The 14,037-nt window shown below is 43.1% G+C and overlaps 1 protein-coding gene across 4 annotated transcripts in view; it reads right to left on the reverse strand.

Annotated features, from left to right (window-relative positions):
- Positions 1–14,037, reverse strand: part of SACS (sacsin molecular chaperone) — a 143,053-nt gene that overhangs the window by 85,616 nt on the left and 43,400 nt on the right. For 3 of the 4 annotated variants that reach the window (XM_073339993.1, XM_073339995.1, XM_073339992.1), the window contains one exon: positions 8,946–9,096. In XM_073339993.1, the coding sequence (XP_073196094.1) occupies positions 8,946–9,096 (151 nt within the window). Of the gene's footprint in view, positions 1–8,945; positions 9,097–9,712; positions 9,885–14,037 lie in introns of those variants that run through there. The other variant, XM_073339994.1, reaches the window with a different exon arrangement.

Here is a 14,037-nt window from a genome sequence, read left to right on the forward strand (position 1 = left end):
ACGTTCAGCCACTCTCCCAGGCAGCTGGGCCCGGGCAGAGAGTGGGACGGAGCTGCTTCCCACATGGCTCAAGCCAGCCACTCAGGGTTGCTGCTCTGTGCATCAGCAGCTGCATGAGAGAGCCTGGTGGTGCCCCCACCTGAGCCCAGCTGCTAGAGACAGGGGCTGAGGGAGCTGGAAATGTGCTGGGGGAGAGAGGGGGCTCCAGGTCGTTCGGCCCTTGTCCCCAGCAGACGGACCTGGGGACAGTGCCCAGCTGCCAGGGACAGGGACCAAGCATGCTGGGGGGCAGGTGCAACAGGAGGACAGAGCCCCTCTCCCTCCCTGCCTTGGCAGGCCAATCGCGGGGGGGGGGGCACTTGATCCCGCATGCCCCCACCAACACGTCACCTCTGGCAGGCTTCAGGGCCACCCCTCCCAGACGTTTCTGGCACGTTTCTGAAGTATATCAGAAGCATGAAGCCTGACAAATAATCAGTGGAGCCACTGGATGATGAAGGGGCTAAATGAGCGCTCAAGGAAGACAAGGCCAATGCAAAGAAGCTAAATGAATTCTTTGCACTGGTCTTCACTGCAGAGGATGTGAGGGAGATTCCCACACCTGAGCCATTCTTTTTAGGTGACAAATCTGAGGAACTGTCCCAGATTGAAGGGTCAATAGAAAAAATTTTGGAACAAACTGATACATTAAACAGTAATAAATCACCAGAACCAGATGGTATTCATCCAAGAGTTCTGAAGGAACTCAGATATAAAACTGCAGAAATACTAACTGTATGTAACCTATCACTTAAATTAACTTCTGTACCAGATGACTGGAGGATAGCTAATGTGATGCCAATTTTTTTTTCCAAAAGCTCCAGAGGCAACCCTGGCAAGTACATGATGGTAAGGCTAACTTCAGTATTGGGCAAATTGGTAGAAACTAATGTAAAGAACAGAATTATCAGATATGTCGATGAATACAATTTGTTGGGAAGAGTCAACACAGCATTTGTAAAGAGAAATAATGCCTCAACCATATATTAGAATTCTCTGGGGGACTCAACAAATATGTGAACAAGGGTAATCCAGTGGAGATAGTGTACCTGAACCTTCAGAAAACTATTGACAAGGTTCCTCACCAGAGGCTCATAAGCAAAGTAAGCAGTCATGTTATAAGAGGGAAGGTCCTCTCATGGATCAGTAACCGGTTAAAAGACAGGAAACAAAGGGTAGGAATAAATGCCCAGATTTCAGAATGGAGACAGGTAAATTGTGGTATCCCCTAAGGATCTGTACTGGGACCAGTGCTATTCAATATATTCATAAATCATCTCGAAAAAAACTGTAAACAGTTAGGTGGCAAAGTTTACAGAGGATACAAAATTATTCAAGATAGTTAAGTTCAAAGCAGACAACAAAGAGTTAGAAAGGGATCTCACAAATCTGAGTGACTGGGCAACAAAATGGCAGATGAAATTCAACGCTGATAAAGGCAATGTAATCCACATGGAAAGCATAGTTCCAACTATACGTACAGAATGATGGGCATTTAAATTAGTGATTACCACACAAGGAAGAGATCTTGGAGTCACTGTGGATAGTTCCCTAAATACACCCACTCAGTGTGCAGAGGGAGCCAAAAGAAACCTTAATACAATGTTAGGAACCATTAGGAAATGGATAGATAATAAGACAGTAAATACCATAATGCCATTATATAAATCAATGTTATTCCCACAGCTTTAATACTGTGTGCAATTCTGGTCACTCCATCTCAAAAAGATACATTAAAAATGGAAAAGGTACAGAGAAGTGCCACAGGGGAGCTGGGCTTAATTTATCTTTTGGGACCAGCTACTCTGTGACACTTATGAATATGAGTAGCTTTGCACACAACAGTTCCATTGAGTTAAAGGAGACCACTCATGTGCATAAATTGACTCATGTACATGAGCATTTAGATGATCGGACTTATTTTTGTGATGAAAGTTGTGATTGATTGGAAGCTGACTGCAATAAATTAGGAATACTGTTTCTTGACTGGGCTTTTGTGTTGTTTACTGTACCCATACACTGAGTTAATTCAATAGCACATTTGTCAGGAAATGCATTCAGAACGTGGAAGGGGTGGATCCTGATACACACTTCCTTGCAAACACTTTTAGGCTGATACAAAAGCATTTGATGATCTGGCTCTAACCAAACTGGGCTTTTAAAAAAAAAAACACCTGTGGGAAGAGAAAACTAAGACTCTGACTAGATTTAAAGGGACACACTTCCTTAAGGCGACAGAGAAGGTTGAGCTAAGGTGAACCCAGATTCCAGAGTTTGGGGTGTCTGGGATAAGACAGGCCTACCTATAACTATAAATAAGATAGACAAGTGTAGACCTTTTATTGTTTTAATAACATCTTATGTTATGCTTTATTTTTACTGTTAAGTTTAAACAATACTTCATTTTAAGAAGGCTGTTTGGGGTCACTGCTGGCCACAAGCTCCTGAAGAGAAGAAGAGTAGGTACTCAAACCCAGTCAGAGCTATTGTGGGAACACAGTTGATACACAGCCTGGGATCTAATCTAAGAGTGGGAGAATTGCATGATTCTACTACAGGGAGACAGAAGCACAAGGCCTCATACTGAAAGGGGGATGCACTCAGAGAGGCCAGAAAAGGGGTCACATGCGCAATTAGCCCTGTCACCATGACAACTGACACTCAAGATTATTTTAACTTGATCTGTTATCTATAAATAAAGCAAACTTCATTTTATTTTTAAAGGTGGAAAACGTTTTACAGCAGATCATTCTACCTACTCAGTGTATGAAACAGTGGGAGAATCTGGCCCTAAGCAACTAGAGTTGAAAAGGTTGAAAATAACGTTTATAATTGCCACGATAGAGAAGAAAAGACCTCTAGTTATATTCTTAAATATAAAACCAAAAATATCAGACTAACTATTCAAGACTCTTTAGTGACTAAGTATTTCCAACCAAAAGAAACAGTTCAGTAGCAATGCCAACCAAAAAAAGTGTTGCTCATACTCTTGGCTTCCTGTTGCATTTCAGAGGGTGATATGCTAACACACCTCTTTCCGGCTGGTAAGATACCACAAAATGGAAACGGAGGGCTGAGGAGAGTAAAATCAAGAAACCCGTGACCAGGGTGGATTTGATTAAAATCAAATTGATTTAAATTATGATTTAAATCACTCGTCAGAAAGACTCAATTTAATCATGGATTTCTACATAAAGTGCATTCTTATTGGTGGTTATAACCTTAGTACATATTCTTCACAACTCAGAGATAGATGTAGGTTTCAGTTTTAGAAGGTACACACTATACATTTTTAAACAGTGATTTAGTTTGAAAACTTTTCAGATTAATTTTACAGCTATATCAGAAAATGAATGATTGTTTGGTTATTTTATTTACCAAAGGTAACTGCAGCAGATATTTATGAAGTCATTGGGAGGTGAATCATCTCAAATTCAACAGGTTAATCATTAAGATTTGGAGGATTTTTTTGCCATGCTGTATTAGGAGGCGAATGTCACCAGATAGACATTTAAATTGTTTTATTTAACTTAAACAATAATGTTAAGTATTCTGGATTTTTTTCTTCAACAGCAAACATACAATATTTTAACAAAACAAGCACATGTCCCTCGCTTCTCACATTTATCTCCAGACTTCTTCTCCTTGTCCAGATCTATTCCACCCCCAACAATCTTCTATTCATTGAACTTTTTGAAACTTTAAACTTTTAGAGAGAGGTAAGGGATTGACTCGGTGTGCACAAATTTGCAGAGGGACAATAGAGTTGAGGTCTGTTATTTCTCACCTCTATATAATAATTTATTTAAAAACATTTTTGCTGTTAACAAGCATGTTACCTCTGGAGACACAAATCCACAGTTTGAGAACTGCAAAACTAAGCATCTCTGATGGTATCTTCTAGGCTGAGCACTGAGTCCCATTGGTTAGATAGATTAACCTAAATAATCTACACAGAAGCCTGTGGAACCCCATAAGATTGGGTCCCTAATCCATGAACTATTAGAACTCATTTACAAAACTTTTCTTAAACATTACATTAATATATTGTCTCATAGTATAGAATTAGAATTTATAATCCCTATTCCATGATGAGATATCTTTGAACTATAAGGTATCTTAATTAAAACTATCGATAGATAGGTTTTTTCCTCAAAAAGCATTTTATCAAAAAAATCCTATTTAAATACAAAAAATCCAATTTTTTTATTTATTTCTTTTAAATAATTGATTTTTATCCACCCTGCCTGTGACCATACGAGAAAATAAAAGTTGGTGAATAGTCAGTGATTCCTTCCTTCCATATGAGAATTCTTATAACAACACTGAAGTGACTAAATCCTTTCCACAGAGAAATAATGATAAAAATTTTACAGATGAAGTACCTCTGACGCAGGACACTTGGAGCACTGAACAGACAATTAAATATACAATACATAAATATGTCATTAAAAACATAATGATAGAGTATTATAAAGTCAAACAAACTGGCATTATTAAAAGTGGGGAGTGCGGTGAGGAGCGTGGTGATGTTCAGTAGGGAGAAATTGGGAGTGGTTGGGTCATTACAAAACCTAAACTTAATTTCCCTAATACTAATTTCTCCCTACTGTTACTCACACCTTCTTGTCAACTGTCTGTAATGGGCCACTCTCTTACCACTTCAAAAGTTATTTTTCCTCCCTTGGTATCCTGCTGCTAATTGATTTAACTCATTAGACTGACCTCACACTTGGTAAAGCAACCCCCCATCCTTTCATGTATTTATACCTGCTCCTGTGTTTTCACTCTGTGCATCCGATGAAGTGGGTTCTAGCCCACGAAAGCTTATACCCAAATAAATCTGTTAGTCTCTAAGGTGCCACAAGGACTCCTCATTGTGTCTGTTTAATGAATGCAATGAGTAAATGAGCAGTATGGTAATAATAATTAAATAACTGCATTGACTTATTTTGTTTAGGAGAACCCATCCCTCAGCATACAGGATTCTGAAGACTATCCACCTTCAAGATCACAATCATTTTCTATAGTTTCTGCCAATATATATCTGCCAATTATAGCCACATTATATCACCTGTAGCAAAAAGAAAAAAAGATCTCCATCATCTAGAAACAACCATAAGAACCAGAAGATTACAAAAAGAGGTAATTGATGGGAAAATTGCCCGGTTTGTTTACACAACAAACTCTCATTTCCGTAAGATTGAGAATCCACATTTCATTAACATGGTTCAGTCTTTAAGACCAAGATACAGTCCACACAACAGAGAAGATGTTGCAGGCAAACTGCTGGATAAAGTGTATGACAGAGAAATTGAGCAGTGTGCAAAAGGTCTAGAGGGTAAAATTGTTAATCTGAATCTTGATGGGTGGAGCAATGTCCACAATGATCCTGTTGTATGTACTTGTGTGACAACAGAAGAAGGGAATGTCTTCCTTACAGAAACAATTGATACATCAGGAAATGCACACTCAGCAGAATCCTTAGAAGAAGTAGCAGTAAAACCTATAACAAACTGTGAAAAAAAATTCAAATGTCTAGTACGCAGCTTGGTCACAGACAATGCTGCAAATGTATCCAATATGAGAAGAAGTTATTTAGAAGAGAGCGAAGAGAGTCCCCAAGCTAATAACATACGGTTGCAGTGCTCATTTGATGCACTTCCTAGTCAAAGACTTCAGTGTTCCACAAATAAAGGCTAATATTTTTGAAATTGCAAAGTACTTCCATAACAACCACTTTGCAGCAGCTGCTCTGAAAAAAGTGGGAGGAACCAAGCTAACTCTCCGAGAAGACATGCAATGGAACTCAGTAGTGGACCGTTTTGAGCACTATATCAAGAACTGGCCTAATCTGATGACAGTTTGTGAACAAGATCATGAAAAAATAGATGGCACTGTTACAGCCAAAGTTCTCAACATTGGGCTTAAGAGAAATGTTGAACATATGCTGAGTACCCTGAAGCCTATTTCTGTAGCCTTGAACAAAATGCAGGGAAATAGCTGTTTTATTGCTGATGCTGTTGAAATTTGGAAGGAACTAAGTGAGATCTTAAAAAGAGAAATATGCAATGACAAAGTTAAATTACAAGCATTAAAAAAAAGAATGGGACAAGCATTATCTCCAGCTCATTTTGTCGCAAATATTCTCAATACTCGGTACCAAGGTCAAACCTTAACTGCTGAAGAAGATGAGCTGGCTGTGACATGGACATCCAGCAATCATCCCTCCATAATGCCAACTATAATAAACTTCAGAGCAAAAGGTGAACCATTCAAGAAATATATGTTTGCTGATGATGTTTTAAAGAAAGTCACACCAGTGAACTGGTGGAAGTCACTTAAGCACTTGGATTCAGAGACTGTTGAAGTGATAATGTCACTTTTAACAGCAATAGCTTCTTTTGTCGGTGTAGAAAGAGTATTTTCTTCCTTTGACTAATTCATTCCAAATTGAGAAATCATTTGGGAACTGAAAAAGCAGGAACGCTTGTTTTTCTTTTCCAGATTATGAACAAACAGGAAAATGAAGATGAAGACGACTGAGTTAGCTGCAGAAGCCAATATTTTAATTTTCTCATGTTGACCTGGCTAACATACTGGATTTAATTTTGAGGGTTTTTTTAATATTTCATTTATCTATTTTAGTGAAGGGTTAAAATCCATTGCTGATGTAATAACCTGGTATATGGATTTGTGTATAGGCCCAAAGTCCAGAGTTTGGTCAAGAGGTCGGAGGCCTAGAAATAGCTAAAAGAAAGCAGAATAACCAAAGATAACCTTGCTTTTGCTACGATATGCTTGGTCAGCAAAACGCCAGATGTTGGGGGCAATAATTGTGTCTTATTCAAAGTTGCAAATAGAACAAAGAAGCCCTGTTTCTGTTGTGCTAGTTTCTTCTGTAGGGAGATGTTCTTCCCACATATCCAACCTTGAATTTATTAAAAGATTGGAACAGGTCAATATAAGATATGGCCTCCTCCCATCTCCCTTTCCCAGGAACCAATGCCTGCCTTAAAAGACAAATAAGCAACTTGAAAGGCAATCTTTATTGCCATATACTTTCACTGTTTCTTTGCTTTTACCCCTAGATATGTATCTGTTGGACAATCAAAGGAGCTACTTCATTCCTATGGACCCCAAATTAAATCCAACATATATTCTATACTATGTGAAAGGGTCGGGCCAGATGGCTATAGGAGGGTAATAGAAGGCAGATATATTAGCCCCAGGTTAAGTAGATCCCTTTTCCCTGGGTAAGGTAACAGGGAAGGTTTCAGAACAATCAGGAACCTTCTGAAGACAATTAAGACAGGCTAATTAGAACACCTGCAGCCAATCAAGAAGCTGCTAGAATCAATTAAGGCAAGGTAATCAGGGCACCTGGGTTTTAAAAAGGAGCTCACTTCAGTTTGTGGTGTGCATGTGAGGAGCTGAGAGCAAGAGGCACTAGGAGCTGAGAATGAGAACGCGGACTGCTGGAGGACTGAGGTGTACAAGCATTATCAGACACCAGAAGGAAGGTCCTATGGTGAGGATAAAGAAGGTGTTGGGAGGAGGCCATGGGGAAGTAGCCCAGGGAGTTGTAGCTGTCGCACAGCTGTTCCAGGAGGCACTCTAGACAGCTGCATTCCACAGGGCCTTGGGCTGGAACCCGGAGTAAAGGGCGGGCCCGGGTTCCCCCCAAATCCTCCCAATTCCTGGTCAGACACAGGAGGAGTCGACCTGGACTGTAAATTCAGAAAAACGGCCACGCTGAGGGCTGCTGTGAAGCTCCAAGGCGAGCAAATCCGCCAATAAGCGCAAGACCCACCAAGGTAGAGCAGGAACTTTGTCACAACTAATACATTTATTAAAGTATTAATTAAATGCTAAATGTTAATTTGGTAACATTGAGACCATGGGCAGAGACATTATGTAACCTTTTGACCATTGGCTACTGTGCTATCATGTCTTGCAACTAGAGCTATCCGGGGGTGTGGGACTGCCTACCCTGTCACTTTCCCCGCTCATGGAAAATCCATATATTCCATTGTAATTAATTCATTGACAGTGTTTCTGAGCCTAATAAGTGAGGTGACACTCTGTCAGTGCTGTACGTAATAAACTCCTGTGCTTGACCTCTACACAGTGTGGATTTATGTCCTTCATTTAGTTAAAAACAATTTTAACAAAAACAAACCTGATTTTAAAAAACTTGAATGTTTAAATTCAAAAATTCATATGCTTGTTTTGTTAAAATATTATATGTTTGCTGTTGAAGAAAAAAATCCAGAATACATAATGTTGTTGTTTTAAATAAAACAATTTACATGTCTGTCTGGTGATGTTCTCCTCCCAATACAACATGGCAAGAAAATCTTCCAAATATTAATGATTAACCTGTTGAATTGGAGATAGCTCAACTCCCAATGACTTCATAAATATCTGCTTCAATTACCTTTGGTAAATGAAATAACCAAACAATCATTCATTTTCTGATACAGCTGTAAAATTAATCTGAAAAGTTTTCAAAATAAATCACTGTTTAAAAATGTATAGTGTGTACCTTCTAAAAATGAAACCTACATCTATCTCTGAGTTGTGAAAAATATGTATTAAGGTTATAACCACCAACAAGAAAGCACTTTTATGTAGAAATCCATGATTAAATCGAGTCTTTCTGATGAGTGATTTAAATCAAATCCACCCTGCTCCAGATGCTCCTCTAATATAAATAATTAACAACCAACTATCTTAATGCTTTCCTTGTGATAGGCTACGTCATGCATGCACATATTATATTTAATGCTTTAAACATTTCAGTTCTGCATTGTCTTCATCAGGGAAAGCAGGGATGCTTCCAAGGCAACCTGTAAAGGGATATCAGCCTGGCAGCCAGGCATACGTCCAAGAAGGACACTCACCTCTCTCCCAATGTGCCACAACTCCTGCTCAGCGACAGGAAACCCAGTTTCTGAATGAATTAATGCCTTTACGTGTCTGACAGTCGCAGAAGGAGGCACCTCGAATGTCTTGCAGCCCAGGCAGTCATGGAGCACGGTCACCCTGGCCAACCTGCGGAACACAAGCAGAGGAGCTCAGGGTGGGAAGTGACAGAAAAAAGCTGCGCCTGTCACCAGCTCACCATGCCCAGCTGGAGGAGGGCGGGAGACGGCCCAGGATGCCACCGCTAGGTTGACCACACAGCCAACCCACTATTGTGAGGCCCGCCTCCATATTAGGGGCTTTGTCTTATACACACAACTATACCCCCCCCCAATAAAAGTGTCCTGGTTTTTCACACTTGCTATCTAGCCACCCTACATCCTCCACCTCTTCAGCCAGGCAGCATCAGCCTGGGCTTCCCCTGCAAGCGCTGAGCCGCAGGGAGGCACCGACAGGCCGGGGCCCTTGCAGACAAAGACGCCGCTTCTCGGGAGACAGGAGGAAGCTCTGAGCGGGAGCGGACCCGCTGGCCTTGGAGGAGCAGGCGGGGTGATGCGGATGGCGAAGGCTCCGGGGGCCCGGAGCGCTCCCTGCAGCTGTGGGGCTGCGCCAGCAGGGGCAACAGCCGCCGCGCTCGGGCGGGGAGGAGTCGCCGAAGTGGAACCCGGCCGGAGGGCCCCGCTCGCGGAGCCGCCTCCCACTCCGGACCCCGTCCCCCAGACCCACCGCCCTGCCCCGCACTCACATCCCCCCGCGGCCGCGGTCACTCCGCCAGGAAGCGGCCGGGCGCGTCCGCAGCTCAGTGGCAGCTCGAACCCGCCGCGCTCGCGCCTAGCGGCCGCGGACACAAAGAACCGTTAGCGGCGGCACCCGCCGGGCCCTGTCCCCCACGCGGCGCCGCGGCTCCACACATGGCCGGGGGGCGGGACTGAGCACGGGCGGCCCCCAGCGGGGATGGGCCAACACAGAGATCTGTGCCGGGGAGGCGGCTGTCACCCCAACCACCGCCCGCTGTCAAGGGAACCAGGCTACCGGGGACAGGGAACTGCCCTGGCGTGAGACAAACGGCTCCTCTCCCCGGGCCGAAGAGACACGCACACTTCACACCACAAGATCCTCCCCCTTCCACACACACACACACACCACAGCAAACCCCTCCCCATCCCCACAGACTCACACACCCCCAACAGCAAAATCCTCATCATCATCTTCCGCACAGTCACACCCCCGCCACAGCAAAATCCTCCCCATCCCCACAGACTGTGACCCACACCACACAATTCTCTGTCATCCCCACAGACAGCAACACTCGCAGCAGCGTCTTCGCCCATTCCCACAGACTTTGAAACTCACACTCAACTCCCTGCATCCCCACAGACTACAACTCACAGCAAAATGCTCCCCCATCCCCACAGATTGTGACACACAGCGAAATCCCCTGCCCCCACAGATTGTGACACACACAGCAAAATCCTCCCCATTCCTCACACCGACACAACACAGCAAAATGCCCCACTTGTCCCCACAGTCTGACACAGACATGCAGCAAAACCCTCTTTATTCCTACAGACTTTATTGCCACATGTACGGCAAAATTCGCTACCCACCATTCCCAACAGACTGCAACCCATCCAGTAAAACCAATTCCTTCCCATCCCAACACACTGCAACACTGCAAACACAGACAGCAAAATTCCCCCAACCCACTCCATCCCAACACAACATGGTACAGGGCAAAATCCTCCTTATCCCCCCAGACTGTAATACGTGCTGCAAAAAGTTTTACCATTCCCAGAGTGAGAGAGCCTGCAACACTTTAAAATCCTCCTCCTCAAAAGAATCTACACTTTATACACAATCTGTACCTGGAGAAGCATAACTGATTATCAGTTCTAACCAAGATAAACTCAGTATATGAAGGGGGGAGGGATGGCAAAAGTTGCTTTACCTCATATCCTTGACCAGCCTCAAGCATATGTTAGACCAGCCTCAAGAGACTGTTCCAGCAATCAAGAAAAGCAAGAGTGCAACAATACTCTAGTTAGGACCCCTACAGTGAAAGGCTTATAAGTAAGGCTAAGATTTTTGTCATGGATATTTTTAGTAAAAGTCAGGGACAGGTCACAGGCAACAAAGAAAAATTCATGGAAGCCCATGACCTGCCCCTGACTTTTACTAAAAATATCCAAGATAAAATGGGAAGGGACTAGGCAGTTGCGGGGTGGCTGCAAGCTCTGGGGCCACCACCACCCATGAGGACTCAGAGCTCCAGGGTCCCCCTGCCCCCTCTCCAGCAGTGGGGAGTTGCGAGAATCCCCCTGCCACCACTGCAGTGGGGAGCTGCGGGAATCCCCTTGTTCCCCCATGGCAGCCGGGGGCTGCGGGGGTCCCACGGCCCGGCCGCAGCAGAGGGAAGCTGCCAGGGTCCCCCTGCCCCACGGCGGTGAACAGGGAGTTGCAGGGGTCCCCCAGCTACCGCAGCTGGTGGGGAGCTGCGGGGGTCCCCCTGCCGCCACAGCGGCCAAGAGCTGTGGGGTACCCCCCTGTCAGCAGCGGCTGGGAGCTTGGAGGCCCGCTGCCTCAGGCAGCAGGGGTACCTCACAGCTCCTTGCCGCTGCAGGAGACAGCGGGAACCTGCGGCTCCCAGCCACCAGGGCAGAAGTCACTGAGATCTTTGGAAGTCACGGATTCCATGACTTCCGCGACTTCAGTGACAAAATCGTAGCTTTATTTATAAGTGAATGGCAAAGAACTGCTACGCTGGCTCTACACCACCCAGTGAAGCGCCTTGGAAAAGAGAGAATCTTTGGTGGCCATATCCAGCAGATTTAGCCCCTTTACGCTGCACTGACGTAGCTGCGCTGCTGTAGCATGTGTGGTGAAGACGTGGTATGCAGACAGGAGAGCACTCTCCTGTCGGTATAATTACTCCACCTCCGTGAGAGGCAAAAACTATGTCAGTGGGAGAGCATCTCCCGCCAACATAGCGAGGTGTGGACATGGCTTCACTCGATGTAATTTACATATGTGGAATATAATTTCCTGAGGTGGAATTTGTCAGGGACACTTTAGTTAACAAAGAAACCTACTCATGTAAATTGCCATGGGATATGGACTGATAACAAGTGCTCAGAATCTCAAATTTAAGTCTTGTACAAAATCTGCAACAATTCTACTGCTTTGTAAGAATATTGGTGTCATCAGCTAGTTGTCTTTATGCATTTTTTAAAATAAGAGCTGCAAAGCAACAAACAGGACAGACAAAATTGCTAGCTAGGCATGGCCAATTTTATAATGCTTTCATTGACACAAGCTGATACTTATAGTGCAATATACATAAAATAAACTGTTTATAATAGATATACTTTCCAGTTGTAGATTTTTAGTATTGGAATGACAGTGTTATCTCGTGATTGGAGAGGGCACTGCAGGACTCCTAAATTCTGTTCCTCGCTCTGACACTGACATAGATCTTGAAAAAGTCACTTAACCTCCCTGTACCTCAGTTTATCCATCTGTAAAATGAAATGACACTGACTTATTTCACAGTGGTTTTGAGGTCTTATACACTTCTCGGCATGCCAGCTCCATGGTGTGGAGCACACATTCCCAAAATGAAGGACAATAAGGGACACTCACTTGTGCAACAAAAATCACAATGTGGGGCCTCATTTCCCAGCCTTTTGTCACTTCACTGACCCTGAATGTTTATGGACATTAACCTTCCAGTTTCTATTCCCATTCTCCAACGCCTCTCATTTACCCTCTCTCACTCCATAGTACCAAAACATTCACCTCTTCTCTTACGCCATTTTCCCTCAAATGTTCCCTTTTCTCCACCTCTTTCTATTTCCTTCGAACACTCATTAACCATCTTCTAGCCTCATTATTTGAGGCAGCCAAAGGCTACCAGACATCCTCTGTGGTCCCTGTCAACAGACCATGAGCCCTCACCCAGAAGAAAGATGTATAGGCAGCATCAGCCTGGAATTATCCTGGCTCTTGAAGGGCAAAAATACACACAGAAAAAGAGCTATGAAAAAGCATAACAAGACCTAGAGAAGTTAATGTATTTGCTTATGCGGAATACAATTGGTTAGTATTCTCAGGACAAAACTTGGATTTGAAGTTTGCTTCAGAAATGACAAGTCTTCATCCATGGATTGGTACAGTTCATCTGGTGTTAGGGAGATACAAATTGCTAATTCTTTTTGCTGATTCAATTATCTGTAACCAAGCTCCTTGTCTTTTTGCGTGTTGGCAATAATGATTGATTAACTCTTTTTCCCTGCATAATGACAGGTTTCAGAGTAGCAGCCATGTTAGTCTGTGTCCCGCAAAAAGAAAAGGAGGACTTGTGGCACCTTAGAGACTAACAAATTTATTTTGATGAAGTGAGCTGTAGCTTACGAAAGCTTATGCTCAAATAAATTTGTTAGTCTCTAAGGTGCCACAAGTCCTCCTTTTCTTTTTCCCTGAAATGTAATAATGGATAGACATCTTTAAATAGTGACTCATCCCTGAAACGTGACTGTATAAAAACTGTACCTTCTGACTCAGAAGTACTCCTGGTATGTACTCAATACTATCTTCTGATTTTAGTGACAAAATAATTTTTTACTGGTTTTTATTCCTGTTAGCACTGCAGAGACAACACAGCTTTGGAAGCATGAATGGAATTCTACTCCTTGTGCACCATCAACAAAATTGTTTACTAAATCATTGCACTGTGCAAACCCATTGAAGATAATGGGTCACACGAGTAAAATTTGGCTTGCAGAACCTTTATTACTGAAGATCATATATTATATGAGAAGGAAATAACCCATTTGACTCTCACAACCCAGGGTGAATTCTGCAGGAGTGGCATTTAAAAGAAACTGAGTGCAGTTGACTTGGAAATTATTGAGATGATAAAACATGAAAATCCCATAATGGGATTTTCACAGTCACTTTTCAAAGCAGAACAGCACTTTAATTTTCAAAATAAATATGTAGGAGAACATTTCCTTTAAGACTGGGTGGCTATGAAAAAGGAGTTCTGCTTGGCCAGTGGTATAGAAACTGGGA

Source organism: Lepidochelys kempii, chromosome 1 (genome assembly GCF_965140265.1).
Source record: "Lepidochelys kempii isolate rLepKem1 chromosome 1, rLepKem1.hap2, whole genome shotgun sequence".
NCBI lineage: Eukaryota > Metazoa > Chordata > Testudines > Cheloniidae > Lepidochelys > Lepidochelys kempii.